Source organism: Citrus clementina, unplaced genomic scaffold, assembly GCF_000493195.1.
Source record: "Citrus clementina cultivar Clemenules unplaced genomic scaffold, Citrus_clementina_v1.0 scaffold_2, whole genome shotgun sequence".
NCBI classification, from domain to species: Eukaryota; Viridiplantae; Streptophyta; class Magnoliopsida; order Sapindales; family Rutaceae; genus Citrus; species Citrus x clementina.
The window spans coordinates 9,000,418-9,027,838 of NW_006262688.1; the positions used below are offsets into that span (position 1 = coordinate 9,000,418).

At 37.4% G+C, this 27,421-nt stretch overlaps 2 protein-coding genes across 2 annotated transcripts; one reads left to right on the top strand and one right to left on the bottom strand.

The window, feature by feature from the left end:
* The first annotated feature begins 8,452 nt into the window (after positions 1-8,452).
* LOC18050972 (methyl-CpG-binding domain-containing protein 9) lies at positions 8,453-21,509 on the top strand. Its single transcript, XM_006446406.2, is given in 12 exon segments — positions 8,453-8,918; positions 11,235-11,635; positions 11,638-11,849; positions 11,851-11,940; positions 12,112-13,146; positions 13,262-13,951; positions 14,289-14,594; positions 15,095-15,427; positions 16,191-16,289; positions 17,007-17,441; positions 17,994-20,177; positions 20,718-21,509. Coding segments are annotated over 12 exon segments (6,471 nt in total). The 5' UTR covers positions 8,453-8,535; the 3' UTR covers positions 21,021-21,509.
* Positions 21,510-23,561: 2,052 nt separating this feature from the next.
* LOC18050973 (homeobox-leucine zipper protein HAT5) lies at positions 23,562-26,144 on the bottom strand. The gene is made up of 4 exons (XM_006446407.2): positions 25,630-26,144; positions 25,249-25,382; positions 24,618-24,857; positions 23,562-23,975 (listed from the first exon to the last, which is right to left on the bottom strand). Exons 1-4 carry the CDS (start codon positions 25,712-25,714, stop codon positions 23,580-23,582), a joined length of 855 nt encoding a protein of 284 aa, XP_006446470.1. The 5' UTR covers positions 25,715-26,144; the 3' UTR covers positions 23,562-23,579.
* Positions 26,145-27,421: the final 1,277 nt, after the last annotated feature.

The window sequence follows — 27,421 nt, forward strand, 5'->3', positions numbered from 1 at the left end:
CACTCGGTAGCCCATTCAATGCTGCTAAATATTGGGGTACATCATATTTCTGCATGGCATTAGATGTGTAAACTGCCTCCCCTTCTCCACCTTCTGAACTCGAGCATGCTTTCTTATAATAAATCAAAAGGTCTCAACATTTAGCATCCTCTTGTTTCTCATGGCATTCACAAGATCCCGCATGATCTTGCGCTGCCTTGGCTTGGCCAGAGACTCAATCTTGGTGTGATAAGCTCGGATGATTTTGCTCGTAACTTCTCTACTTTTTCAGCCCATTTGAGCAAACAAAATGCCAACATACCAGCATTCTTGAATCTCTTCATCAGGACATCCTCAACTATTTCTGGTGATACCCTAATCCCACTTTGGTTAAGAGCAGTATCAAGCACCGCTTTTGAAGAGGACAACATGCATTATTTTACTGACTCGTTCGTTATCCGGTACATTTCTAATAGCAAATAAAACAAATATAAACATTACCAACACTCAGACAATCCCAAAAATTCAGAATTTTAAAAAAGCAAAAGATAAGATAAGAAACAACGTACTCAATGTCAAGAAGATAAATTTAAAGGGCGTCTCCGAAATGAAATAAACGAAAAAGAGAGTTGAATGGAGTAGGTGGCCGTCCGAGTCCGCACCGCTCGTTTGGTTGTTCAAATTGAAAAGGAAATTAATTTTTCTTATTTGAGGGAATCCGAATTCCTCTCTGTTTGTGATAGGAAATTGAATTCCCCGTAATTTCATTTGAATTTGTAGTTTTCACTTTCCACATTTATCTTTTCATAAAATTATTATACATTATGTTAATTACATATCCTCTCCCAACTAAAAATTGGATAGAGGTAAATATATCTCCACATATTTGTGGGTGAAATAAATATTTCTTTAATATTTATATAGATAAAAATTTGGGTATTGCTACACAGCTATAATCAAATCTAATTGATTCCAATAAATTTCTAATTGTAAATATCATTAATTTTTTTTATTGTACAATACATATCAATTCTAAAAAAAATATAAAAACCGTATCAAGAATTTCAACTTTCAAGCTGAACGATACATAAATCTCCCTCAAAATTGGTTATTGAGTTCTTCTTTTAATAATTATATTCTACAACATTTCGCTGTACTCACATTTTTACCAATTTTTTTTTTCATTTTTCTTAAATTGAATCTTTGTTTAATCGGTTATTTTAGTGTATTTTGATAATAAATGAGCATTAGGATTGTGTTGAGTATGAAATTTGACAACTGTTAATAAGATGTGGGTTTGTTAAATACGGCACATGAAATGCTTGTTAAATGTTTCTTAGAATATTGGTCTTTTTTTGGGGGGGAGGTTAAGTTTGCTATCAATGTCATCATAATTGATACATGTTTTGGTTTATCAACGTTTACTTCAAATTTGCTTTATTTGATGGAATGGTGTTAATGGAATAAGGAAGTATTTGGATAAGGATTTTGCTATGTTACAATTAATGTAACATACACAAGCTACAAGAACCACACAAACATGTGGTAATGGTTGATGCTCTGGAGAATGGGCAGCAAGCTGCCACTCTGGGGATGAATGACGGGCACCTATCGTCTACGAGCGATCATGCATGTTTAGGCTTGGCAAAATCTCAAGTTCGATTTGGGTTTGGTGCTACTCGGGCCCGGCCTGGATGGCTAAAATAGTTGTCCGGACCTAGGTTTAAGCTTGGATTTTTCACGCAAGTCCAACACCTCTCGGATATGAGTTTTTAAGCAGGGCTTCCCAGCCTGCATGAAATTCATACTGCCAAGTTTTTTTTATATGCAAGTAACAGCTCTGAGAAAAAAAAACAAAAGAAAATTTTCATGCAATCATAATTCATAAAGTGGTGATAGAGACGATGGCTGTGATGGCGGCAGAGTCGGCTGCGTGAACATGGCTATAGGTTGGGACAATGGCACTGGGGATAGAGTGAAGTCGTGTGCGGAGGCTAGTGAGTCAGCAATTGAGAAGAGATGATGCCAACGGTGGGAGGTGATTGCTGCTAGGGTATGGTGTATGAGATTTGTATAGAAGCGGTAAAGTATTGCTATAGAATGTTACAATATATACATGTTACAGCTAGCGTTGTACAAGGAAAGGGCTAGCGTAAATAATGAAAGAGATAACTACAAATAATACACTTCTAAACATAGCACAATACTGTCAATTAAGGCATAACACTAACATGAAGATCACATTAGGCTATTACTCCCCCGTAAGAGAGGTGTACCGTCGAGAACACTGAGCTTGGACCGTGCACCCTCAAAGGGAGGCCGGGGAAGCTACTTGGTTAAGACATCAGCGAGCTGATGGTCAGAGGGAACATGAGCAACAAACAGCAAACCTTGCGCAATCTTATCACGAACAAAATAAAAGTCAATTTCCACATGCTTCATATGAGAGTGATACCTAGGATTTGTGCAAACATGAGTGGCACCAAGATTGTCACAGAACAGCTTGGGCATAGGAATTTGAATACCAAGTTCATATAACAAGTGTCGAAGCCAACAAAGCTCAGAAACGGTAGAAGCAATGGCGCGAAACTCGGCTTCAGTAGAGGAACGCGCCACAGAGTTTTGCTTCTTCGAAGACCAGGTAATGGGGTTGCCGCCAAAGAAGATAGTGTAAGCACTCATAGAGCTGCGATCATCAAGATTGCCCCCCCAGTCAAAATCACTGTAAGCAGCAAGTGTAGATGATGAGGACTGACGAAGATAAAGGCCATGAAAAATTGTAGCTTTCAAGTAGCGGAGAATGCGCTTGGCGGCCTGCCAGTGCAACTGAGAGGGACATTGCATGAACTGAGATAACTTGTTGACCGCAAAACAGATGTCAGGATGAGTGAGAATGAGATATTGCAAGGCATCAAGAAGCTGGCGATATGACGTACCATCGGCAGAGACAAAACCATCGGTTTGTTGAAGACCAATGGTGGCAGACAGAGGAGTGGCAATAGGTTTAGCATCAGTCATGCCAAACCAATCCAAGAGAGAACGAACATAGTGATGCTGAGAGAGAAACACGCCAAACAGAGTGCGAAGAAACTCAAGCCTAAGAAAAATGATGCAATGAGCCAAGGTCCTTGAGAGCAAAAATAAAAGCAAGATTATGAATGAAGTGCTGAATAACCCGGCCATGAGAACCAGTAATAATTAAGTCATTCACATAGGCAATGAAATAAATGCGATGACCATCATGATGATAGAGAAAAAGATAAGCATCCGTCTTGCTTTGGCGGAACCCATAGGACAACAAAAACTTATACAGGGTAGTAAACCATGCACGAGGCACCTGTTTAAGGCCATATAGAAATTTGCGTAACCTGCAGAAAAAAGGAAGGCCAGTTATAATCAATAAAACCAGGCGGCTGCTTCATGTAAACCTCCTCGTCAAGAGAACCATTCAGGAAGGCGTTATTGATATCCAACTGACAAAGCGGCCAACCAAACTGTAAGGTTAAGCAGAGAATAACACGAACGGTAGAGGTCTTGACAACAGGGCTGAAAGTATCATGGTAGTCTAGACTAGGACGCTGAGTAAAGCCCTTAGCAACCAGCCGCGCTTTATACCTGTCAACAGAATCATCGGGGTGGCGTTTGACACGAAACACCCACTTACAACCAACTAAATTGTGAGAAGGTACATGAGAAACAAGATCCCAAGTATGATTAGAAATAAGAGCATCATATTCAGTAAGCATGGCCTGAAGCCATTACGGGTAGGCAAGGGCAACCTTAATACTAATCGGTTCAACAGTGAAGGGCAGCGGATGCTTGGAAATAATAAGAGCGAGGGTAATGTAGTTAAGCTATTTTGGTTTATAAATGTTATTGCGGGACTGGGTTATCATTTGATGGGTTCGGGTCGACAGCGGTGGTGTTGGTATTGGTGGCGATGGTGACGGGGGTGTTGGTGGCGACGGGGAATAAGACAGGGCTGGTGATGAGAGATTGGAAATGGGAGAAGAGAGGGTTGGTACCGGTGCATAGGCATGGAGAGGTGAAGAGCCATAAGTATTAGGGTTATGAATAATACCTGAAGCAGAGGTGGCAGAGGCCGGTGAAAAATCGGAGCTAGCAGGAAGCAAATCCGAAGCTGCAAGACGGGAACCACCAGGAGGAGAGGAGTTAGCCGACAGAACCGGGGCCGAAAAAATGGATGAAAACTAGAATGTGAGCGAAACAGGGGAGGGAGAGGCAGCGGACGTAAGGGACTGATAGGGAAACTGAGACTCAATAAATTGAACATCACGGGAAACATAAATCTTACCAGACTGAACATCTAAACACTTGTATGCATTTTGTTGTAGGCAATAACTGAAAAACACACAAGGCTTAGACCTGGGCTCTATTTTGTTGCGCGTATATGGGCGTAACCACGGGAAACAGAGACACCCAAATACACGTAGCTTGGCATAATTAAAGTGGTCATCAAATAATAGCTGGAAGGGACAGGTCATGGATGTAGTTTTGGACGGTAGACGATTAATTAAGTAGGTGGCGGTTTGAAACGCAAACGTCCAAAAGCTATGAGGCAACGAGGCTTGATGAAGTAACGCCAACCCCGTCTCAACAATATGTCTATGACGACGTTCGGCGACTCCATTGTGCTGTGGTGTGTAGGGTGGTGTAAGCAGGTGATTAATGCCAGTCTGTTGAAAAAATAACGTGAGTTTAAAGAACTCACCACCGCCGTCGGTGTAAATAGTGCAAATGGTGGTACGAAAATAATTTTCAAAAAGTGTTTTAAAACGAACAAATGTAGAGAAAACATCAGATTTAAGCCTTAAAGGAAGAAACCATGCATACTTAGTAAAATAGTCAACGAAAATCACATAGTACTTATAATTATCAAAAGAAGTAACAGGGGCAGGACCCCAAACGTCAGGATATATTAAATCCAAGAGACGAGTACTACATAAAGAAGATTGGCCAAAAGGGAGTCGATGGCTCTTATTGCGTAAACAAGACTCACAAGACTCAAAATCTAAGCGCGAAGACAAATTGAAGGTACGGAGAATAAATTTCAAAATATCCCTAGACGGATGACCTAGACGCTGATGCCAGTGAGCTGCATCAGTTTTTATTGTAGCATTGAAAGTGGGTAAGGCTGGTTCGGGTAAAGAAGAAGCTGTCGGCCACTCAAGAGGACCGCCCCCGTGCTCAAATCTTTCACCTGAAAATGATCATGAAAAAATCCAATGGAGGCTTTATTAACATCACAAAATTGAGACGCGGAGATTAAATTTCTTTTGATGGACGGAACATAAAGAATATTTTACAAATAAAATTTTGAGTTAGAGGTACATAAGGAAGTTGAGCCAGTGTGAGATATACCAAGACCCATGCCATTACCAACAATGACGGAATTAGAACCATGGTAAGGACTATGAGTGCTCAAATTTCGGAGATCTCCTGTAACATGATGTGAGGCGGCGCCGTCGACTAACCAATTGGGGTTAGATGTGCCTATGGTTGTTGTGTGGTTCATAGTCGGATTGTTTTTGTGGGAGGTGAAATCCGGACAATCCCGTGCTGTATGGCCCTTGGTACCGCAAAGTTGACAGTAACCCTGGTACCCGGTGGGCTGCTTCTTTTGATATCCTCCATTGTTGCGATATTGGCCTTGTGGGTTGCGATTTCTGAGATTGATAGTTTCTGTTGTTGCCATTTTGATTTTGATACATACGGTTAGGGCCATTATTAAATCATGGATTGTCGTCTCGTCTCTGGTTCTGATAAGGGCCACAGTTTGTCTGCTGTTTGACTGCAGCATTGACAGTGATAGCCGTGTCTGTGGATTTCTCATCTCGCTTCAACATATCTTCGTAATCTACAAGCTTCTCATATAGCTCGTCAAAAGAAAATGGTGTCTCGCGGATCCGAACACCAACAATGATATCTTTGAAATCTTTTCCTACGCCATTAATAATTTGCACCACGAGATCGTCATATGTAACTAGAACATCAATTAAAGTGATTTCATCAAAAATAGAGCGTAAGTTATTTAAATATTCGGCAACGGGTTGTCCATCACGACGAGGTCGTGCAAGTCGTTCTCTAAGAGAGATAACACGACTGCGGCTACAATTGGAGTATAGTCGTGAAAGCTTATCCCACGCTTGCTTTGATGTTGTGGAACTGGCTATGAGTGGGGCAACTCTTTCGGTGCAGGAGGCTAGGATGGAGTAAAAGATCAACTAATCTTGGCGTTTCCATAAGGTATAGGCTATGTTGATGGTACACGGACCATTACTGCTGCCGGTTTGATACTGGGAAGGGCACTCAGATGTGCCATCAATGTAACCTGTCAAATTGTAGCCAATGCTTAAAGAGAGGAATTGCGCTCTCCATGTAAAATAATTTTCAGATGTAAGCCGTATAGGCAATTGGGCAGCGGCGTTGATTGAAACACAATCATTGGCTTGGTTGTTTGATGAGTGGGGACTTTGGCTGACTGGTGAGGTAGAGGAGATGGCTGAGGGTTCGGTAGCCATGGTGAGAAAAAAAAAAGATCGACTTGCTCTTGTTAAAGAGAGAGCTCTGATACCATATGAGATTTATATAGAAGCGGTAAAGTATTGCTATAGAATGTTACAATATATACATGTTACAACTAGCGTTGTACAAGGAAAGGGCCAGCGTAAATAACAAAAGAGATAACTACAAATAATACACTTCTAAACATAGCACAATACTGCCAATTAAGGCATAACACTAACGTGAAGATCACGTTAGGCTATTATGGTGTGTGCGTCTGTGTGTGTGTGTGTGTGTGTGTCTATATATTATTTATTACGAAACCAGGCATGGTTCAAGTTTTGGGTTTTTGGTGCCGTGGCCGGACTTGTGCCCAAAAATGCCCGTATTTTGAAATTTAATGCTTGAATCCCTTTTTTTATATATGCGGTGGCCGGATCTGATCTGAATGGGTTTTTTCGACACCCTTATGCATGTTACACAACTTAAAATATTTAAAAAGATAATTTATGCAGCAATTATAATGATTCTCCTAATTTGACAATCGAACTATTACAATTACCTAAAAATGATGATTTTTTTTCAATTTTTTTAAATAAATGAAGCACGCATCTAATGGTTAACTAGGGAATATATTACAAAATAAGAGTTCAAAATGCATTATGGTTTGGAATTACAAGAAACTAATCAAACATAGAGTATAGTCTTTTCGAACAAAAAGGTTCTATCTTGCCATTCATGTAACTCATACAATCATCCGTCAACTTTCTCACTATCCATCTAAACGCATATGAAATATAACTAACTTCCATTAAACCCAAAACTTTAGAAAAATATTTTTTTTTAAATTGATTAGAAACTTCAAAACATTATCACGTGAATGCGCACAATAAGTGTGTAACTATCCAAATCTATGAAGTGTCTAAAATTGTCATTCTTCAATAATAATAACTGTTTGCACGTTAACTTGCTCCATATAGCTTCCACACTTTTCTAAATTTCGATGTGTTCGTAATATGGCCCGGGAAATGATCATCAAAACATAACTTCTTCATTTCCGGGTCCTTATACACTACAAACATGATACGGCAAATATATGACACATTTTACATGGATATTGCACATGTAGTGAGTATGTGCGCCTTGCCTGTCGCATATTGTCTAGGTTTTTTGTTTAACTTGAATTTCTTTTTTTTTTGCAATGATTTCTTTGATTTTTTATCTCAAACTAAGTACTTTAATAAACTCCATTTTTATGAATGGAAAATGACAACGTTTACAATCAAAGTCACATCAATTTAAAACCTAAACACTAAACTTAATATATTAAAAATTCATATTGTATAAGAACATACAATAAACTTAAGAAGCTCTCCAGTTGATGATTATATCATATTTGATAATATTCGATAAGAGTGATATTTGTTGGGCAATTTGTTGAAATTGATGAAGATTATTTAGTCCAAAAAAATTAATATTTGACTAATTATGATAAGAAAAAATTATAAGAGCCTAATTTAAAAAGTTCTAAAATTTTGTGATTATTTTCATAAATTTTTTAATTTTAAAATAATTAATTTATGACAGAAAATAATCTGAAATTTACGCATTATTTTAACCGTATCCCATCATTTTCAACATAACTAAATATTGTCAAGTCGTGGTTTGGGCCTGAAGAAAAAAACACGAGTACAAAAAGAGCCTAAACGAAATCTATATCCCAACAGAAGTTAAGAGATCAGAGTCAGACCGCCGTTTCCTTGAAAGCCAATATAAATTCCCCAAATCTTCAGTCTCCACATCCAAAACCGACCAAACAAACGAAAAAAATACAGCAAATTTTGATTTTACTGTTTTGTACGAAAGTCAGTTTCCTTCTTCTACATACGGTTCTCTTTTGGCCCTACCCAAAAATAATAACCCTTTAAAAGAAAATAATAATAATAATTAATAAATAAATTCCCCTCTATTCGGAAACAAAGAAAAGTAAACAAGGCTGGCAATGTTGACGACGAAGCCCCAAGTCCGATAATGGAAGCGTCGGATTCAAGTCGTTCACCGCTGGGGATCGATCTGAACGAGATCCCGTCGGGTAGTACTTCGTCGTCGGAAACGACGTCGTTATGCGGGGCATGCGGGGTGGCGGTGGAGGCGGAGGGAGACGTGGTTGTATGCGACGCATGCGAGCGAGGGTTTCACTTGGAGTGCGCTGGAATATTAATGTGCTGCCATCAGCAGCAGCAGCAGCAGCCCTATCATCATAATCTGCTCGAGTGGGTGTGTGCTGACTGTGTCAAAAACGGTGCAAAGAGTAAACTCTGGCCGTTAGGCCGCAAGAAACGGATTTTGGATATGAACGCCTCTCCGCCTAGCGATGTTGACGCCGATGCCACCGACGATGTTCTCGATTTCAGGTACCCTGTTTCTTTCTTTCTTTCTTTCTTTTCTTTTTTTAATTAATTTTGACCTGCGGACTGTGATTCTCTGTTTTATGCACAAAAAATAGTGATTGGTGAAGTTGAAGTAGTTTCAGAGCTATCTTAGTTTCATGGTGATTTGGGTGCCAGTAAGGCCCAAGGCAATGATATTTTAGTTTCGAAATGGTTTTAGGTTTGTTCTTACTAGGCAATCTCTCTAGTCATAGCATATGAGACAATGTGGAAGAATAGTGGGAAGCTAGAGAAGATATATGGAGAAAGTTAACGCTCTACTCGAAGAAATTTGTGTATATGTTTGGTTGTTGAATCACCACTAAAAACGATAGTATATGATGTTGCCATACCATGCTATGTGTTTATTATCTCCCATAATTTTGAAATTACAATTTTCCTATGACAGTGAATACATTTCACGAAATCCAAATACATCAAATCCATAACCCCCATTTCATTTCAATTGAATAAAATAAGAAAAGAAAAGAAAAGACACTATTTGAAAAAACAATATTGGCTTTGTCGTTACATTTATTGGAAAACATAAGTTGTAAGAAGTTACAAAATATGAGGTGGTTTATAGATATGTTGCTTAAAAGAGTAATGTTATTAAGTGATAGTAATGACCGTTCCCATGTTATTTATTGTGCAAAAAGGATAAATGATAGTGCACTGGAGAGGATACCTATTTGTTATCGGACAAAGTCAGATCATGGCCTTACTTTTGGGGTTCAATATCTTCAGATTTCGAAGATGCCATTTTTTCATCCATCAGAATAGAAATCTGCACTGAGCTGATTAGAGCAGTTTCTTAGAGCTCTTTTAAGTTTTTATGGATTTCAATTCAGCTCTTGTTCTGGTCTAGGTGTGGGTTATCTAGTTTTTGTTGAGAGTTTCCAGTGTTTTTGTTTGCTTGTTCCCTGATTTTTTGCATGGACAGCTTTTTCATTCGAATTTGAATCTTACTTTCTTCTTAGTTATATTTTTTTACAGTTTATTATAGAGAAAAAAACAATGATAATCAACCATTTTGGAATGAGAAATTTCTAGTTGGTTGTCTTACTCATTTAGGTTATGAAATTAGAGAACAAATCATATAAATTCTAAAGATCAAATTTCTAATGTTAGATTAAACTATGAACACCTAATGGGCCTTTTAAAAAAGACTGGTTAACATTTGAACAAATTAATTAAGACAGGTCAGGAAAAGGTAAACCCAAGCAGAAAGAATTAGTGTCATTTTGAGAACAATTCGACTATTGATGCTTTTCAGAGAAGAGTGTACAAAAAGATGTAAGAAAATGTGGAATTTTAATTGGAAATCTGTAATGATAATTGCAAGGAATCCTAGAAGGGAGTTTACAGAGGAGTAGTGTAAAACAATTAAATCTCTCAGGGTGCCTTTATTTTTTTGTTTTCTAAGCGGTGTTCTTTATAATTATTTTATAGGAGGAGATTTTTTTTTTTTTTTAATGTGATGTGTTATAATTGAAAATACGTTTCATAGCTTGTTTTTAAACTAGTATTTAAAAAAAAAGTGAAAATGCATTTGGTAGTTTGTTGAAAATATTATTACTATATTATTAAAAAATAATAGAATTAGTTAAAATATTACACAATTTATGTTCAATAGAGTGGATTTACAATTTTATATTTTATGTGGACCCCTTAGATTCGACTACACTACGATCGTTTGAATAAAAAATAATAATTTTATCTTTTTGTTAAGGTGTGAGACCTGGTCAAATTTTGGCGGCTAGAAAACGTGATATTACCATTTTACAGTTTTCTAAATTCCTTTCGGAAAACAAGTCACTAAAAAACAAAAACAAAACAGTAATTAAGGCTACCAAATATCTTTTATGATTTTGCAAAATGGAAAATGAGGTGTCAAAACCGATATCAAACACACCCTAAGTTTTCTCTCTTAGGTACACCAATGACCATTAAGGCTTGACATTTGGTAATGAGTGAAACAAGCATAAGCGAAGATATAATGGATGCGAGCATAGAAGAAGAGTGATTACTCTATTGTTCATTTTCCTAGTCCATTTTGTATTTCCTAACTTTTTTGTATTTCCTAATTTTTTGAATCTTTTCTATTGTTTTAATTTTTCATGTGCATTTATTGATTTATAAATTTATGGATATTCTTGCCGGTTACATTTATTAGGTTTTAGAATGCAGTGTGAGTAGTAAATTTTTGCATGTGCATTTATTGATTTATAAATTTCCACATAAATTTCTTGAAATGAAAGTTATCATTAGTAGTTACTGGTTACATTTATTTGGTTTTAGAAAGCACAGTCCGGGTGATAATTCTTTTGGTGGCAATGCATTTGTTGCCCCAGTGACCTCTTCAAAGTTTTTGCATGCCGGGAGTGGATTTGGATTTCAGAAAGCTTCTGCAATTATGACAAACACTGGCAGAAAGGGTTTTGAAGCTAATAAACAAAGTACAGACAGAAGTTTTCAGGAGGTAGAATTGAGATTCCCTCTTGGAAAGTGTAGTAGAAGTTTTACTCCAGCTATTAGATTTCCATCTCAGAACCCAAGTGAGATATTGCTGCAGGCTCTTAGAGAATTCATCTCTGAAAGGCATGGTGTTCTGGAGGAAGGTTGGAGCGTTGAATTAAGACATTCTACGAATAGTTATGAACTATATGCTGTTTACTGTGCTCCAGATGGGAGGACGTTTGATTCATGTCCGAAGTTGCTTGTTATCTTGGGTTGACATCGAGCTATAATTCTTTGGACACAAGAGTAAAAACGGAGGAATCTCCCCTACATGATAAAGTACCTGTATGCAAAAAACGGAAGCCGACAAAGTTTCCATTTGCAAATGGTTTTGCTGAAAACAAAGGTTTCATAAGTCTTAATAATATTAAGTTTTCATCCTATAATCAACATATGCGGGAATTTCAATTCTAGATCTAATAGCAAGGTAGAGATTATTGAATCTGGAGGAGCGGAAAACGATTGAGCTGGGTTTCTGCAGAATTATGTAAGTGTGCATGTTTTTTTGTGCTTCATCTTCTTTCGATTAGCCTTTTTCTTCTTTATTTTTGCTTTAGTATTGTCCCTTTTTATATAACCTGACTTCAGCAATTTTTGAACGTTGAATGTTCTTTCAGCTTCTTCTTATGCCTTTTCTCCTTGTACATGTTATTTTCAGGACGGACTTCCTGTTCAGTTTGAAGATTTTTTTATTCTTTCTTTGGGGCATGTTGATGGGAGACCTTCATATCATAATGTCAACGTGATATTTCCTGTTGGCTATACATCCTGTTGGCATGATAAGATTACAGGGTCTCTTTTCATCTGTGAAGTGTTGGATGGTGGTGATTCTGGTCCTGTTTTTAAGGTCACAAGGTGTTCATGCTCTGCATTGCCAATTCCAGATGGATCAACAATCCTCTTTAGGCCAAATTTTGTACAATGTTCTGGTCGAGATCATGAAGCAAATGGTGACTTTACTTCTTATAGTAAAGATTATGACAGTGATGTCAACATTCAGATGATTCTATCAGATCCTTGCCTGCCTGTAGACAACGATATCTTGACTTGTCTTGGAAGTTGTTCAAATAAATCTTGTGATGATGACATTGGTGAGATTTCAGTGGAAGATCTTTCGTTGTCATCAGCATGGAGAAGGTTGTCTCAAAAGTTTGTTGATGCTTGCTTTGAAATTTGTAAACAAAAAGGTGTTTTAAAGTTTTCCTGCAAGCATATTGAAAATAGTAGGGAGTTCGCAAACTGGGATATGGTGGATGAAAAGGAGAAAATGAGATTTACATCTCTGAATAAATTTTGTGGTTCTTCAGTTTCCGTTAGTATCCCATCTGAGTTTCGGGGTGATAATGAGCTTGACATGCTAGCTGATGTACTGTTGAAATGGCTAGACCAGGATAGATTTGGGTTAGAAGCTGAATTTGTGCAAGAAGTCATTGAACAGCTACCTGGTGTCAAGGACTGTTCGCAATATGAATTTCTGATTGATAGAAGTTGTTATTTATCATTTCTAACAGTTGGAAATGGATCCTTAATGGTGAAAATGAAAGGTGGAGTGGGAAGTGCGGAAGAAGGCTTAGATGGTTCGTTTGGAAGATCCAAGAAACGAAGATTGGTTGAAGACCATGATCATTGGCCTCCTCCTGGGAATGCACTGTGCTCAAGGCTTCCTCCTCAGATTGTTGGTGACTTTTTTCAGGTACGTGTTGGCAATTTTTAATGTTCTAGTTTATTCGAAGAACATAGTTGAGCTTTATGGGTACCACAATTGAGTTTCAGAAGATGAGGCCTCATATTCTGGTTTTACTTTTCAGGTATGTCTGTTTTTATGGCGTTTTCATGAAGTTTTGGGCCTGAAGGAATCTTTTTCATTGGAGGAGCTTGAAGAAGAGCTTATCAACCCATGGATTGACGGCTGTAGTTCTGAAAAATGTGAAAAGAAACTCCAAGGAACTGAACCTGTGAGCTTACATCAATGTGATATTGTGGGTGGACAAATTTTATCTGCAAGCGATGAATCTCATCAGGCAGTTTCTAGGGAGAATCCTCATGCATTTATAAACCTTGAAAATGGAGCAGTGAGGGAAGCAGCCCAAGATGAAATGGGGTTTGTTAGTTACAGCAGATGCTCTGGTGTGGTTTTGACAAAGGCTCACAGCTCACTGCTGGAAGTGCTAATAGCTGAGCTGCAATCCAAGGTTGCAGCACTTGTTGATCCAAATTTTGATTATGGAGAGTCAAAACCAAGACGCGGAAGGAAGAAAGATGCAGACAACTCAATTCCTCATAAAAGAGGAAAGCTCAATATGCTCCCTATCAATGAACTGACTTGGCCAGAATTAGCTCGGAGGTACATCTTGGCTTTCTTATCCATGGACGGTATCCTTGACTCTCCTGAGATTACTGCTCGTGAAAGTGGTAGAGTGTTTCGCTGCTTACAAGGTGATGGCGGGGTGCTCTGTGGTTCTCTAACTGGAGTGGCTGGGATGGAAGCTGATGCCCTGGTAAAATTTGCTTTTCTTCCTTTTATTGGTTTTATATGCTCTTTATTTCATCCAAAACTTTAGCTTGAGATTTTGAAGACACTTTTTTGGATTCTAATTTGCATGTATTGTACCATATTTTGGTTGCGACTATTCTTGTATGTTTTTGCACTTTTTATTTTTTTACTTTTCTGTTTTGAAATTATACTACTATGTTTTCAATTAAGATGAAAGAAGAACATGGACTGAAGTTTAAACTTCAGTTCCCTTGGTATCATGGTTTCTTAATAATACCCAAAAATAAATAGAGAGAAGAGAGAATAGAATGTTTACTGATGCTTTTCCATATAATCTACAGTTGCTTGCAGAGGCTACAAAGAAAATCTTTGGTTCACTGAACAGAGAAAATGATGTGCTGACAATTGAAGAAGAAGTGTCTGATGCATCTGGTAACTGTGAAAAGAATATTGTGAATGATGGTACCCTGCCAGAGTGGGCAAAAATGCTGGAACCTGTTAGGAAATTACCAACAAATGTGGGAACCAGAATTAGAAAGTGTGTTTATGAAGCTCTGGAAAGAAATCCGCCTGATTGGGCCAGAAAAATATTGGAACACTCCATCAGTAAGGAAGTTTACAAAGGAAATGCCTCGGGACCAACAAAGGTGCTATTCACTATATAACCTTTTGTATTCTGTACATTTAGAGTGAAAAATTATTAGGTTTTGATCTGCAATTTTTTTTGTGTATTATTGTGTATACTCCTCTGGCCTTGTTCGCCGTGTGGTTTCTCTGTCACTCTCTCTCCCTCAGCCCGTCCTAAGGAGCCACTTTTTTTCAAGCTTTGTATCTGCTATCTTTCTGTCCAAACTTCCTCCTCTTAAGCAGATTCTGTCTTGTACTTTCAATACATTACCCATCCAATTTATATATATACCCTTGTCAGAAATCTCATTATCTAAAAGAATTGTCTAATGCAGTAAACTTTGAGTTTGAATATAATATCTGAGTTCGGAGTTATCACTTTGAATTGGTTGTTTTCTTTACAATCTTTTATCTCTGCTGTTATTATTCCTTTTATCTTGGTTCTATTAGTCATTTATCTATTAATTATTCAACGAGCGTAATCCTGAATTGCGTCTTTGTAATTGTTGATGGAATGCAGAAAGCTGTTGTTTCCGTGCTAGCCGATGTTAAGGAAAGGTTGCCTCAAAATTCAGAGAAGGGATGTAAAAAGAAGACTGTCATATCTATATCTAGTATCATTATGAAGCAATGCCGTATCGTGTTACGTCAAGCTGCTGCAGCAGATGATGAAAAGGTTTTCTGCAATTTGCTTGGAAGAAAACCATTGAGTTCTACTGATAATGACGATGAGGGATTTCTTGGATCTCCTGCCATGGTATCTCGTCCTCTGGATTTCCGAACTATTGATTTGAGGTTGGCAGTTGGGGCTTATGATGGATCACGTGATTCTTTTCTTCAGGATGTTCGGGAGGTCAGATTATGACTCTGGTTTTCCCTTTGCTTTTAACTTCTCTAAGTATTCTAGTGCATTTTTTTTTATCTAAATCTCCTGTGAGTTCCTCTTTGCATGGGCGACAATACTCTGTTTCCATTCCACTTATAAAGTAAAGGTTTGAATTGGACAACAGATATGTTTGCGTGATCAAATGAAGATTGCATTTAATTGTTCAGCAAAGATTACAAACATATAGTATTTGTCTATGCTAATATATGGTATGGATGGGTATATGGAAGGATCTAACAGTATTTTGCATCAGAGTGTAGTGCATGATTACCCATCTTTGTGGTTATTAAGTTTATTCTGAGTGATTTGATGGTCATACTTTGAGGCTTCTGGGTATAGTTTGTGATATACATTTGGCCCGAAAATGTTTTGAGAGAGTTCTGAAATTGTATATACGTTCATGATCAGATTGTCTCAACTACTACTTGGTGCTAAATCTTACATGTACACATTTATTTTTTGTGCCTTTAATTACAATACTGCTCTATTGTGATGCTATACTTATAAACACTGTCCTAGTTTACAGGCATATGTGTATATTTCTGATTCTGGCCTTAATCACATTACTGTTACGTTATGCTAGACTTGTTATGCCGCAGTTTACAGGTTTATCTTGTACTGATGTATATTGATATGTTGGCCTTTAAATGAATTGATTTTAGCTTTTATGTCACATGAATTGATTGTAGCTTTTATGTCACATGAATTGATTGTAGCTTTTATGTCACAGTTTTGGAATAATGTTCGCACGGCATTTGGAGACCAGCCTGATTTTGTTGATTTGGCTGAAAAATTATCCCGAAACTTTGAATCGTTGTATGAAAATGAGGTCTGTATCTCTCCCTCTCTCCCTCTCTCTTTCAAAAACAACGCCCCCCACACCCCTTCTCCCTTTCCGCCACAACCAGTTTGATTAAAGGATGAATCTTCCACTAAAGCAAAAGAAATACAGACAGGTTGACACAGACTCATGTTAATCTAGGCAATTCACTTGATCTATTTCCTTGAAATTTTACTAAACTACTTATGCAGCAAGCAATTGATTAAAAGTATGATTCAGTATTTCAAAGTTTAGTGTCATTTGCCTAGTTAACTTGCATGAGATATAAGGGGTTTGGAAGGATCAATTATAGGACTGAAGTAAGAATGTGTTGACCTTAGGAATTAGCAACTGATTTACTAAATATCAGTGGCAAAGTAAATAATTTACAACTCTTGCTGAGGGTTGAAAAGTAAGTAAAATTACTGATTTGAGAGAAAAGTGAAATTGGTCTAGGAGAGATTTAATTTCTGAAAGGAAATAGCTCTTAGATGCTATGCAATTCTATACTGATAAAAATAAGTGGGACGTTTCGGGTGCAAAATCCCTTGGAATTTCAAACATTATGGACTCTGATTGCCTTTCGTCTGCCAGATAAAATAGGAAATCTTTCAATATGGATAGATATATGTCATGGTCTTACTCTCAGCCCGGTCTTTGCACATTGGTCTTGGTTATCTGTCTTTGTTTACTTGTTTAGACGTTTTATTCTTCTTTTTGATGCAGATTGTGACCCTACTTCAGAAGCTTGTGGGTTATGCCAAACTGGAAAGCTTAAGTGAAGAAACAACAAAAGAAATAAATGATATTCTAGTTCAAACTAGTGAGATCCCTAAAGCTCCTTGGGATGAGGGGATTTGCAAAGTTTGTGGGGTTGATAAAGACGATGATAGTGTTCTTCTATGTGATACTTGTGATGCTGAGTACCACACTTATTGCTTGGAACCTCCACTTGTAAGGATTCCTGAAGGAAACTGGTATTGCCCATCTTGTGTTGTCCGTAACTCTATGGTTCAGGGTGCATCAGAACATTCTCAAGTTGGTGGTCAACATAAGGGAAAAAAATATCAGGGAGAAATTACTCGTCTGTGCTTGGAGGAACTCAGGCATCTAACAACTGTTATGGAAGAAAAAGAGTATTGGGAGTTTAATGTGCATGAGGTTTGCTTGTTGATCCTTCTTGTTACCTATTCCAGTCTGACTTTTGATGATTTTATACTGCTTTACACATTGATTGCATTGATTTGTTGCCAGCCAACTTGGCCAAAGACTATATAGCTTTTGTGTACAATTTAAAGCTTGTTCTCTTCCAGCTTAAGCTGAAAAAATCAAATACTGTGTTGTAATATCATTTACATGCCAATAAATAAATAAGGAGAAAAACGCAAATTTGTTGCTTGGATTACCATAGAGTTCTGCCATGCTGTTTTGTTTCTGCTGTTCCTCTCTTCCTTTTTCACTTTTTATATTTTTTTGCCCCCCTTATTCTGGCTTAAGATTTCAATAACTTTTCTTCCACCGTCATTCAGCAAGATTCTGAGTTGGAACTTGCCAATTTTAGATGGATTTCCTAGTGCAGAATTAGTATGAAGCCTATGGTAGTGGCTATGCAGTCTGCTGCATAGCTAGTTTGTGCTAGTTAAACTTGCCATTATTCATCTCCTGTCAAGTCAGCTAACAAAGATCTAATTGTCTTTTCAATTGTGGATGCAGAGAACTTTCCTCCTTAAGTTTTTATGTGATGAGTTGCTTAACTCAGCTCTCCTTCGTCAACACCTTGAGCAGTGCACTGAAGTAACAGCTGAGTTGCAGCAGAAATTGCGTTCTTTTTCTGTAGAATTCAAAAACTTAAAGTCCAGGGAAGAAACTGTGGCTGCAAGAGTTGCAAAGGTAGAGGCAAGTATGACAAATTCTGTTGCAGAAATTTGTATGAAGGAAGGGCCAGCTACTGTTATTAGAAACAATGGTAAATGCATAGAACAGCCACAGAACTCAAGCAATAGAAGTAACTGCTCTGTTATTGCTCTAGAGGAATCTGGGCCTATGTATCCAACGGATGCTGAAGGTCAAATAGAAGAGCCTCATGGTGATAACAGTAAAATGCCTTCTCAAAAGAATGATGAATCAATTAAGCCTAATGAACATCCTTTAGCAAGTTCTCTGCCACAAGAAATTGATAACTTGAGTGGAGAAATCCGTTCGCAGCATAACTTACAAGAGTTGGCAAGGGCAAGGGATGCTGCCACTCTCGCATCTCCTTCAAATAATCAGGGACCTTCTGTTCCCAACGAACTTCACGTAACTGAGGGTACATGTTCTGTTACCATGAATGAGCCACAGGCTCACAACCTTGAGTTGAACAACATCAGGAATGACATACTTCTTCTACAGGAGTCCATTACTTCTTTAGAGCAACAGCTTTTGAAGCTATCCGTGCGTAGGGAGTTTTTAGGCTCTGATTCTAGTGGTCGATTATATTGGGTTTTACCTCTGCCTGGTATGCATCCTTGTCTTATTGTTGATGGGAGTCCCGAATTGCAGCAGAAAAGAAAAATATTGGATTTCCGAGGCCCAGTTGACAAAGGCTTAGTGCTAAAGAATTCCAGTTCTTCGGGATCAGATGCTTACTCAAGTTCAAAAGGCTCCAAAGCTTGTTGTCCTTTTCAGTATGATCCCTATGCTGTGACAGCCACAAGTTCGCACTGGATTCTTTATCAAACTGATGCAGAAATTGAAGAACTTGTTAATTGGTTGAGGGATAATGACCCAAAGGAAAGAGAACTGAAAGACTCTATACTAAACTGGAAAAAAATAAGGTTCCAGGACTCTCAACATACTAAAAAGCAAAGCTGGGATGAGTACCAAAGTGCCTCATCGGCACCAACAAACAGTGATAAAGTTGATTGCTTTGATTGTCTTGTTACAAAGGCAGCCACACTGCTGGAGAAGAAGTATGGTCCTTGCTTTGAGTCAGAAGAAGTCTTGAAGAAGGGAGGAAAACGGGCTAGAGTGACTAGTCAAGAGAAAATGTATCGTTGTGAATGTTTGGAGCCTATCTGGCCTTCGAGAAACCATTGTCTATCCTGCCATAGAACATTTTCTACTGCTGTTGAATTTGAGGAGCATAATGATACGTGCAATTCAGCTCCACCAGCTTATGAGAAGAACAAAGAAGCAAGTAATTCTCTGAAAGGGAAGGGAAATAAGAAATCTGATATCTCTCGCGCAGCATGTGGTACTGATGTGGAACTTGTTGAAACTTCTAAGCCCTCTGGATTGATTAGATTTCAAAACGATGGTTGCCCTTTTGATTTGAATGAAATAAGTTCCAAGTTTATGACACAAGATTCTAACAAAGAATTAGTACAAGAGATTGGTCTTCTTGGTTCAAAGGGGATACCGTCATTAATCCCATCTGTATCTCCTTTTCTCAGCGACTCAACACTAATGTTAATGTCTTCTCAGAAAGAGGTAGGTGTTCCAGATGGTCAGTTAATGGCTTCTGAGACACTGTCATCTTCTCAAGGAAAGCAGAGCATGAAAAATGCTGGCAATGACAACATGGCTGATGATGCTTCTAGAAAATCTGGTTCAAATGGGACACATGAAGTGCTAAAAAGTAAGAAACCAGCCTTTGGATGTTCTGAACAAAGGGATAGAAAATCCTCTTCACATGTTCGTGTCCCAAAAGTGGGAATCAATCAATGTTGTGTAGTTCCTCAGTCTTCATTGAGGCCATTAATTGGTAGAACATCACAGATAAAAAGGCGACTCAAGGTTAATTTGCTTGATATTGATGCTGCACTCCCTGAAGAAGCTTTGAGACCTTCAAAGGCACACTTGGAAAGGAGGTGGGCATGGCGTGCATTTGTTAAATCTGCAGAGACAATATATGAGGTTAGGCTCATTCCCTTGATCTTGGTGTTCTTGGTTGGTTGGTTGTCTTAAGAGTGCATTTATATTTTACTTTGAATTCCTTGCGTTCAGAATGGAATTCTTTTTCCCTTTTTTTTTAATGATTTTACTTGTATAAAACTCACTTTTCATTGATGAGGTGTAGAATTTCTTCCATGGAACATCTGAAATTTCTAATTCAAGAAAATAAGCTTCATGGTCTGAACACAATCTAATTGCTGATTTCTTTTTCTGGAGAGGCGCCGCATTGAAACTGGCCGGTTCAACATTTTTGTGGTTTGTGCATGTGCATAGGATTAAGATAAAAGTACTGAATAGACTGCTTATACCAGGTTAGCCTGGGTAAACAATACTTCCAAATAAGACAATTGGTGTAAATTAAATATGATTACTTGCAGAACGTTTTTAAAACTTAATGGATGTTGATCCTCTTTCCTTTTCACTTGTTTTGGTGCTGTTTGAGCATACTAATTTTTTTCTCAAAAGATTATTCTAGTAATATAGATTGGTTTTGTTATTCAGATGGTCCAGGCAACAATTATATTGGAAGACATGATTAAGACTGAGTTCTTGAGAAATGAGTGGTGGTATTGGTCATCACTCTCAGCTGCTGCCAAGACTTCGACCATGTCTTCTCTTGCCTTGCGTATATACTCCCTTGATGCAGCCATTATTTACGACAAGTCTACAACAAATTTAAATCCAGTTGAAAATCTGAAGCTTGACAGCACACCAGAGCACAAGCCACTGCCCGGTGTGGAACTGCTTGAAAAGTCCAAGGTCAGCCGAAAGTCTAACAGGAAAAGGAAAGAGCCAGAGGGTTGATGGCATTTGAAGTTATGGGGAAACTTATTCCAGACCAAGTTGATCCAGTGCCAGCAGAATTTGGCAGCATGTACTTCTGAAAACGAAAAAGCAGTCCAATGATTGGAGCCGCATTTTGTAACCTGCCGGTCTATTTGTTCATGAAGAAATTGGACACGGAAGGCAATGCCGCCACTGCGGATACAGCTTCAGGTCTGTATATATATGAAGTTCATTACTAACTTGGATATGGAAGCACTCCTAAAGGCACCTTCTCTCAATGTTATATGCACCAGGGCCAATCACCGAATGAGAATGCTTCCGGTTTTGGACTGATTTTCGCTCTAGTATGGAGTTTTTTGTTTTTTTAGGAATGGCCGGTGATCCATATGTATACAAATTGAATTACTGTAAAAATAAGCAATGAAAAAGGAAAAAAAGAAAAAGAAAAATTAAAGAAGGGTCAAAGCTAAAGTATGTGTAGCAATACTTTATTTTTTCAATTTATCTCTCCTTCCCTCATGTCATAGTTTTGCTAACTTGGTGTTTATTGAACTTTTTAACCAATAGCAGAAAATGAAAAATTCATTCGTTTTCTAACTGTCTGGGAGGGGAACTAGTACTAACTTTCTCTTGTTTCTTATAAAAATAATAAAATAATAAAATAAAATAAAAAACTTTTCTCTTGTTTCACTTTGTCTATTATTGCATTCTGTAGGAACCGGTAGGTTTTTCTTTTGATTTTCTCGTCCTGGGTGCAATTGTAGAGATACTTGTCCACCAGAAGTAGGCTTGCACGGTGGACTTATGTCATTTTTCTCGTTGGTCCTTAAGCTTTGTTTGATATTGTTGTGAAGCATAAGTGGTGCTTTCACAAACAAAGCAACAAAAGCTAAGCTGATTTTATGTTACAGTTTGATGAAATATCCATGTTATTTTACACAGTTTTTATTTGATGGCCAGTGCTTCAGCTTCAATATGGAGAAAGCTCCCACCGCCTCAGCGTACTAAGGTGGTGATCGGTCTACTCCAATTTGCTCTGCCACAATGGATTATAATTAGGAATTTATTAATTTTTTGACATTTAAATTTAGTTTAGGACCAACCAACGGTATTGCTTTAAAATCCTCAACTTTGCGACATAGCAAAGCACAATTAGACCAGTTCAATATCTCAATGTGTTGATATAGTGGCCCGGTCGTACTCAGTTTTTCTTACAGTATCTATTGTTTCGAAGCCGCAACACTTATGAAATTGGACTTGTCATTTATGAGCGTCAAAACTTGGTGAAACTGGCTCTTGCTAAATTAAGATAATTTCTTGATTTGAATTTACTCGGAGAATTAATTGATAAATGTACGACATCATTCATGTACGGCCAACAGCTCATATGAAAATAAAAATAAGTAGGGAATTATGATCCTAAATCTATAAAATTGGGAATTGTATGTGTATATAAGTGGATATATATAATTATAAATATAGATAATTGATTTGGTGGACTTACAGTGAGCAACAGTTCACGTGTTTAGCTCTCATGTGGATTATCGCTCAACAGATTAAAACCTTATATATATAATCATTCTCTAGCGAGAACATTCTCACTTTATTAAAAATGATGATACCACTAACAGACTAAAAAATATAATTTTTAATGTATTGAAATGTGTATTTTCTTGTATTTTAATGACTATATATATATATATATATATATAAGAAATTGAAAAGACAGGGCAAACAAAGAAAAACAAAGAAAAACTAGGAAAGAACAGTAAAATTTATTGCAAGTTGAAAGTGGCTTGTGAGTTCTGACGTGGACTTGAACTCACTCGCATGCAGGTGTAATTCTTCTCACACAAAAATAATTAGAGAGTAAATAGGATTATTATAAGGATCTCCTACGTTACGTTTAACGTAACATACACCCACACACAATAACAATACCCATCAGTGGGACCCACCACTGTTGCTGTGTGTGTGCTAAGTTACGTTTAATGTAACTTAGCACTGGCCTTATTATAATATTGAGTCACAAGTCACAACAATTTTTATTGATTATTTTGTTCAAGATGATGTAGTATACAACGGCATTGATAGGAGAAAAATATAAAATAAACAAAATTAATTATGTGGGTGTCGTAATATTTTCACTTTTTATCCAATTAATGATATGTTTGCCACGTTAACTTGTGACAAAAATTAAAAAACTAGCGAAAATGTGAAGTCTTATTGTTGATGATAGGGAACTTGCACTTGCATTAGCAGACTAGCAGTGTTTATTTTCGTTGTTAATTCACTTACTCCTTCAAAGAAATGAAGGCAGTTACTTCTCGGACATACCAATACATTAACAGACGCCATTGAATTAAAAACACATAATTTTATTCATATACTAAACCCCATACACCACAAACTCGACCCTAGCCACCAGCTAAAGCCTTTTTATTTTATTTTCTTTTCAAACTCATATAATTTTACCTACGGCCTTTGACTTGGGGGGGGGGGGGGGGGGGGGGGGACCCCCAAAACTTAAAAAAAATTTTTGGAATTAAAAAACCCCTTTCTAATTATTGTTATGTGTTATGACCAAACCCACCAACCCAAAGGCTCCTCATGCTGTTGATTGCTAACATGATCTGGTGCCACCACCAACACATCGGAGAAATAACTCCGGCCATCATCACTGCCGCCGTCCTCCTCCGATTGGGCGGCATCGACGACGGGGTCCATGCATCCAAAGTATGAATCACCAGTGTCCACCACCCGCTGGGGCCCATCTTCATCCACCACCGCACTTTCACCACTGCAGCCAGAACTTAGCCGATCTTCAGTCTTATTATTGCTCAGCTGGAGCTGGATGCCACAAATATTATTTGTCACTTCTGTTGGCTGATGATGAGTCTCGGTCTTTTTGTCTGATTTGGCTTCTTTGCTTTCTTCTTCTTTGGCTTCAATTTTCTCATTCAAAGAAACCACCTATAGAAAAATTATTACATCATCAGATAAATGTCACTCACATTAGTGCTTATTGCTTTTATCAAGATCAACTACGAATATTGTCTCACTCGTTACAAGCACCCATTTTCCTGGATGAAATATTATAATCTTGAGCGTTTTAATTAAGGGAAAAAAAACTGCAACACTAGTGAAATGTTATAGAAGACCCTTTATTCTGAGGAATTATCACATAATTTTTTTATGAAATACTCAAAGTTTCTTTTGGAGAGTCTGCGTAACCATTTCGTAACACTACCGGTTATTATCGCTGTCATTTTTCCACTTATGCATATTCGACTTTATATGACTTTCTAAAAAAACCAAGGTGGGGCCTGCAATGTATGCTGAATTTGATGACACATGTCCATTGTCTTTTGCATGCAATAAAGTCGAATCTCATGGGGGATATGTCCCCACAAGAAGGTATCAATCACCCTAGCTGGGTGTCAGCGAAAACATATCATTTGAGAATGAGCATAATGCATGGAGAGATCATAATCACATAATTGCTCTACTAACATGTATGAAGATCGTAAGATTACACATGTAATTAAGAAACCTAACAGGAAGTCAAATCATTAATAATAGTCATCATACTGCCTCTTTCATTTTAATTATTACCTCGGATTTGAGCTTCTGATTCTCCTTCACAAGAGAGTCATAGCTAGAAAGGAGAGCATCATAAGAAGATTTGAGGAGATCATAGTCCCTTTCAAGTTGCTTTGTCTTCCACCGAGCACGGCGGTTCTGGAACCACACTGCTACTTGTCTTGGCTGCAATCCCAGCTTCTTTGCCAACTGGCCTTTCCTCTCCGGCTCCAGCTTGTTCTCTGCCTCAAAGCTTTTCTCCAGCAGATGCACCTTTATATATATTTCAATTAATTACGAAATTAATTATTGTATGCATTTTATTACATATTATTAAGTTTAGGTCAACTATCAACTCATGTGACACAAGAAAAAAGAAATAGTCATTAAAACTCAATCTTGTAAAGTTATAGATTCTGGGTCTAAATGGTAAGAGTAATGATATTGAGACAAAAAAAATTGAACTGAACAACGGTTTATTAATGTTTCTGTCAGCACTCTGTCGTTACCAAGTCCTTTTTTTTATTTTTTTTCCTTTTTAGCATTTTTCTGAAGGGAATATTTCAAAAGAAATGAAACGAACTGGATGCTTGTTGATAAGACTTAATCTTAAAGGAATATTTATATCTACGTGTGAAGAAAGATTCATAGGTATATGTCAAACCTGCTCAGCAGTGAGGCGGCGCTTTTTCTCCGGCAACTGTTCGTCGTAATAGCAGTCGTCGAACAAGTCATCCGGTGAGCTGAAAAAAGGTCGCCTCTTTGAGGTTTCCTCCATGCTCATCATCGATCTCGCTCCTGCACACGCACATAAACAAATTTTAATAATTTTTTATAAAAACTAAAATTTACTTGATAGAGTGCTAACAGAAGCAAAGTAAAAACGGTTTCGATTTATTTAATTTTTCAGTTAATCAAATAAGCCAGCACTAATTTTATCCTTTTTTTGTCAGCATCTTATCGAATTTTTCTGTCCGATCTATCTGCAACTTCATCTTCTCTCATGAAAAAACAAGAACACAAATAAATAAAGAAGATTAATTACCTCCAAAAAAGGAATCACCGTTTCCAAGAAACAACATATTCCCGGGGCAAGATGAGCGATCGAAGAACAAACGTCCAGACTCCATTACTATGAATTATTTTTTTTCTTTTTTTTTGTGTCAGATCTCCGGCAACTTTAAATAAAAAAAGGGTTTTTATGAGGTGGATGATGATGAAGATGATGGTGATTTTGTAATTAAAATTATGAAAATTATTAGAAAATCATAAGCTTGTGGCGGAAGAAGCTAGTGGTCCACAGTAGCCTCGCCGGAGTCTCTAACGGACAGATACAAAATCCCATCACGCCACGACCACCACCAACTTTACCCAGTGCTTAAATTTTTTATTTGACTAATTTTGCAAATATTTTTCTAGAGAAAAAAGAAAACACTAAGAAAACGAAAAATATTTATGCAACTAAACAAAACAAAAATATTTGGCCACCGGAGTTTCAAGTTCCGGTGAGTTTGTGTCTTTTGTGTTGTGTTGTGTTGTGCCGTGTTGCTTCTAGGTGTTTTTTGCAGCTAAAGGTTGAAGAGAGAACTCGATCGCATTTTATATTCATGTCTACGCTACGAAATGACGACAATGCCCTTCAGAGTTTCCTGTTCGTTGGCTTTGGGTAATCGGGGTGACTTTGGTAATAAGAGCATATAACATGAGCATAAATTTAAAATATATTATAAATATCATATCGGTTATATAATAAATAAATAATATTATAATCTATGAGTATTTAAAAAAAAATTAACATGTAAGCGGTGATTATATTAAAATAACTCGTACAGAAGAGTAGACTTTTGAGTGGAGGTTCCCTGCTGAGTGGGGTTCTCTGACTTGCGTGGTGGGTGAGTGTTGATCAAATGGATCTGAGCCGTTGGATTAGCGAAATAACCACATATGTGATATGTTTGATCTGTATAGTAGTTTGTGCCAGAGTGTTAATTAAGGGACCATGCTCTGCGGTCGGTTGACTGTCGGATCTTCTTGACTGCTAATTAGCTGGGATGGCTTTTTAACGGTTATGAGTTTATCTGCTATCTCTTGCTTTTACGGCGCAAAGCATACAATCACTAGGTGTTGAAGCTCACATGCTTACACCAGCACCGGCAGGAGAGAAGCCAAGACTATAGAGGATCACCAACAGCAGCTATAGGCAGTTACATTGATGACATGGATTGCCTGCGGGCGCTTGGTGGTTATGCCATAAGCTGCATGTGTGATGATTGGTTTGTGTTTTTTATAATTAGATGCTAATCAACTGCAATTAGTTACTTGGTAATTAAGCTAATAGTCTTGTAAATAAAGCTAACCTTGTACAGATTGCCATTATGCCGAGAGTTAATGAAATGAATATTTTCTCTCCATCGGCATCAATTTCTTAATAACTTTCTCAGCATCCAAACACTTTAGATCTGGAATTTTAAGTACAAGAGAAGTTTTTGATCAGTCTCATTATCATCGTCTCCAAATATATTATAATTAGATATATATTTATTGGGATACTAACGATCCATGATTTTGTTTATTATAAATTTTTAGTTCAATCCAATCCGTAGATCATTAAAATTTAATCCAAAGCCAAGGATAATTCTATGGATTGAATGCAGATTAAAAACTTCTCATTCTGTCCAATCCACCAAATAATTAAATCAAAGAAATCTAATGTAAAAGAATTTTACTACCAATCAAATTCAAAATTGAGAAAAGATCTAATTAAATTAATTGTTTAAATATAACTAAAACGGTGCATTCAAAGTTTCAAATTATAACACATGAAAAAAAAAATCTGT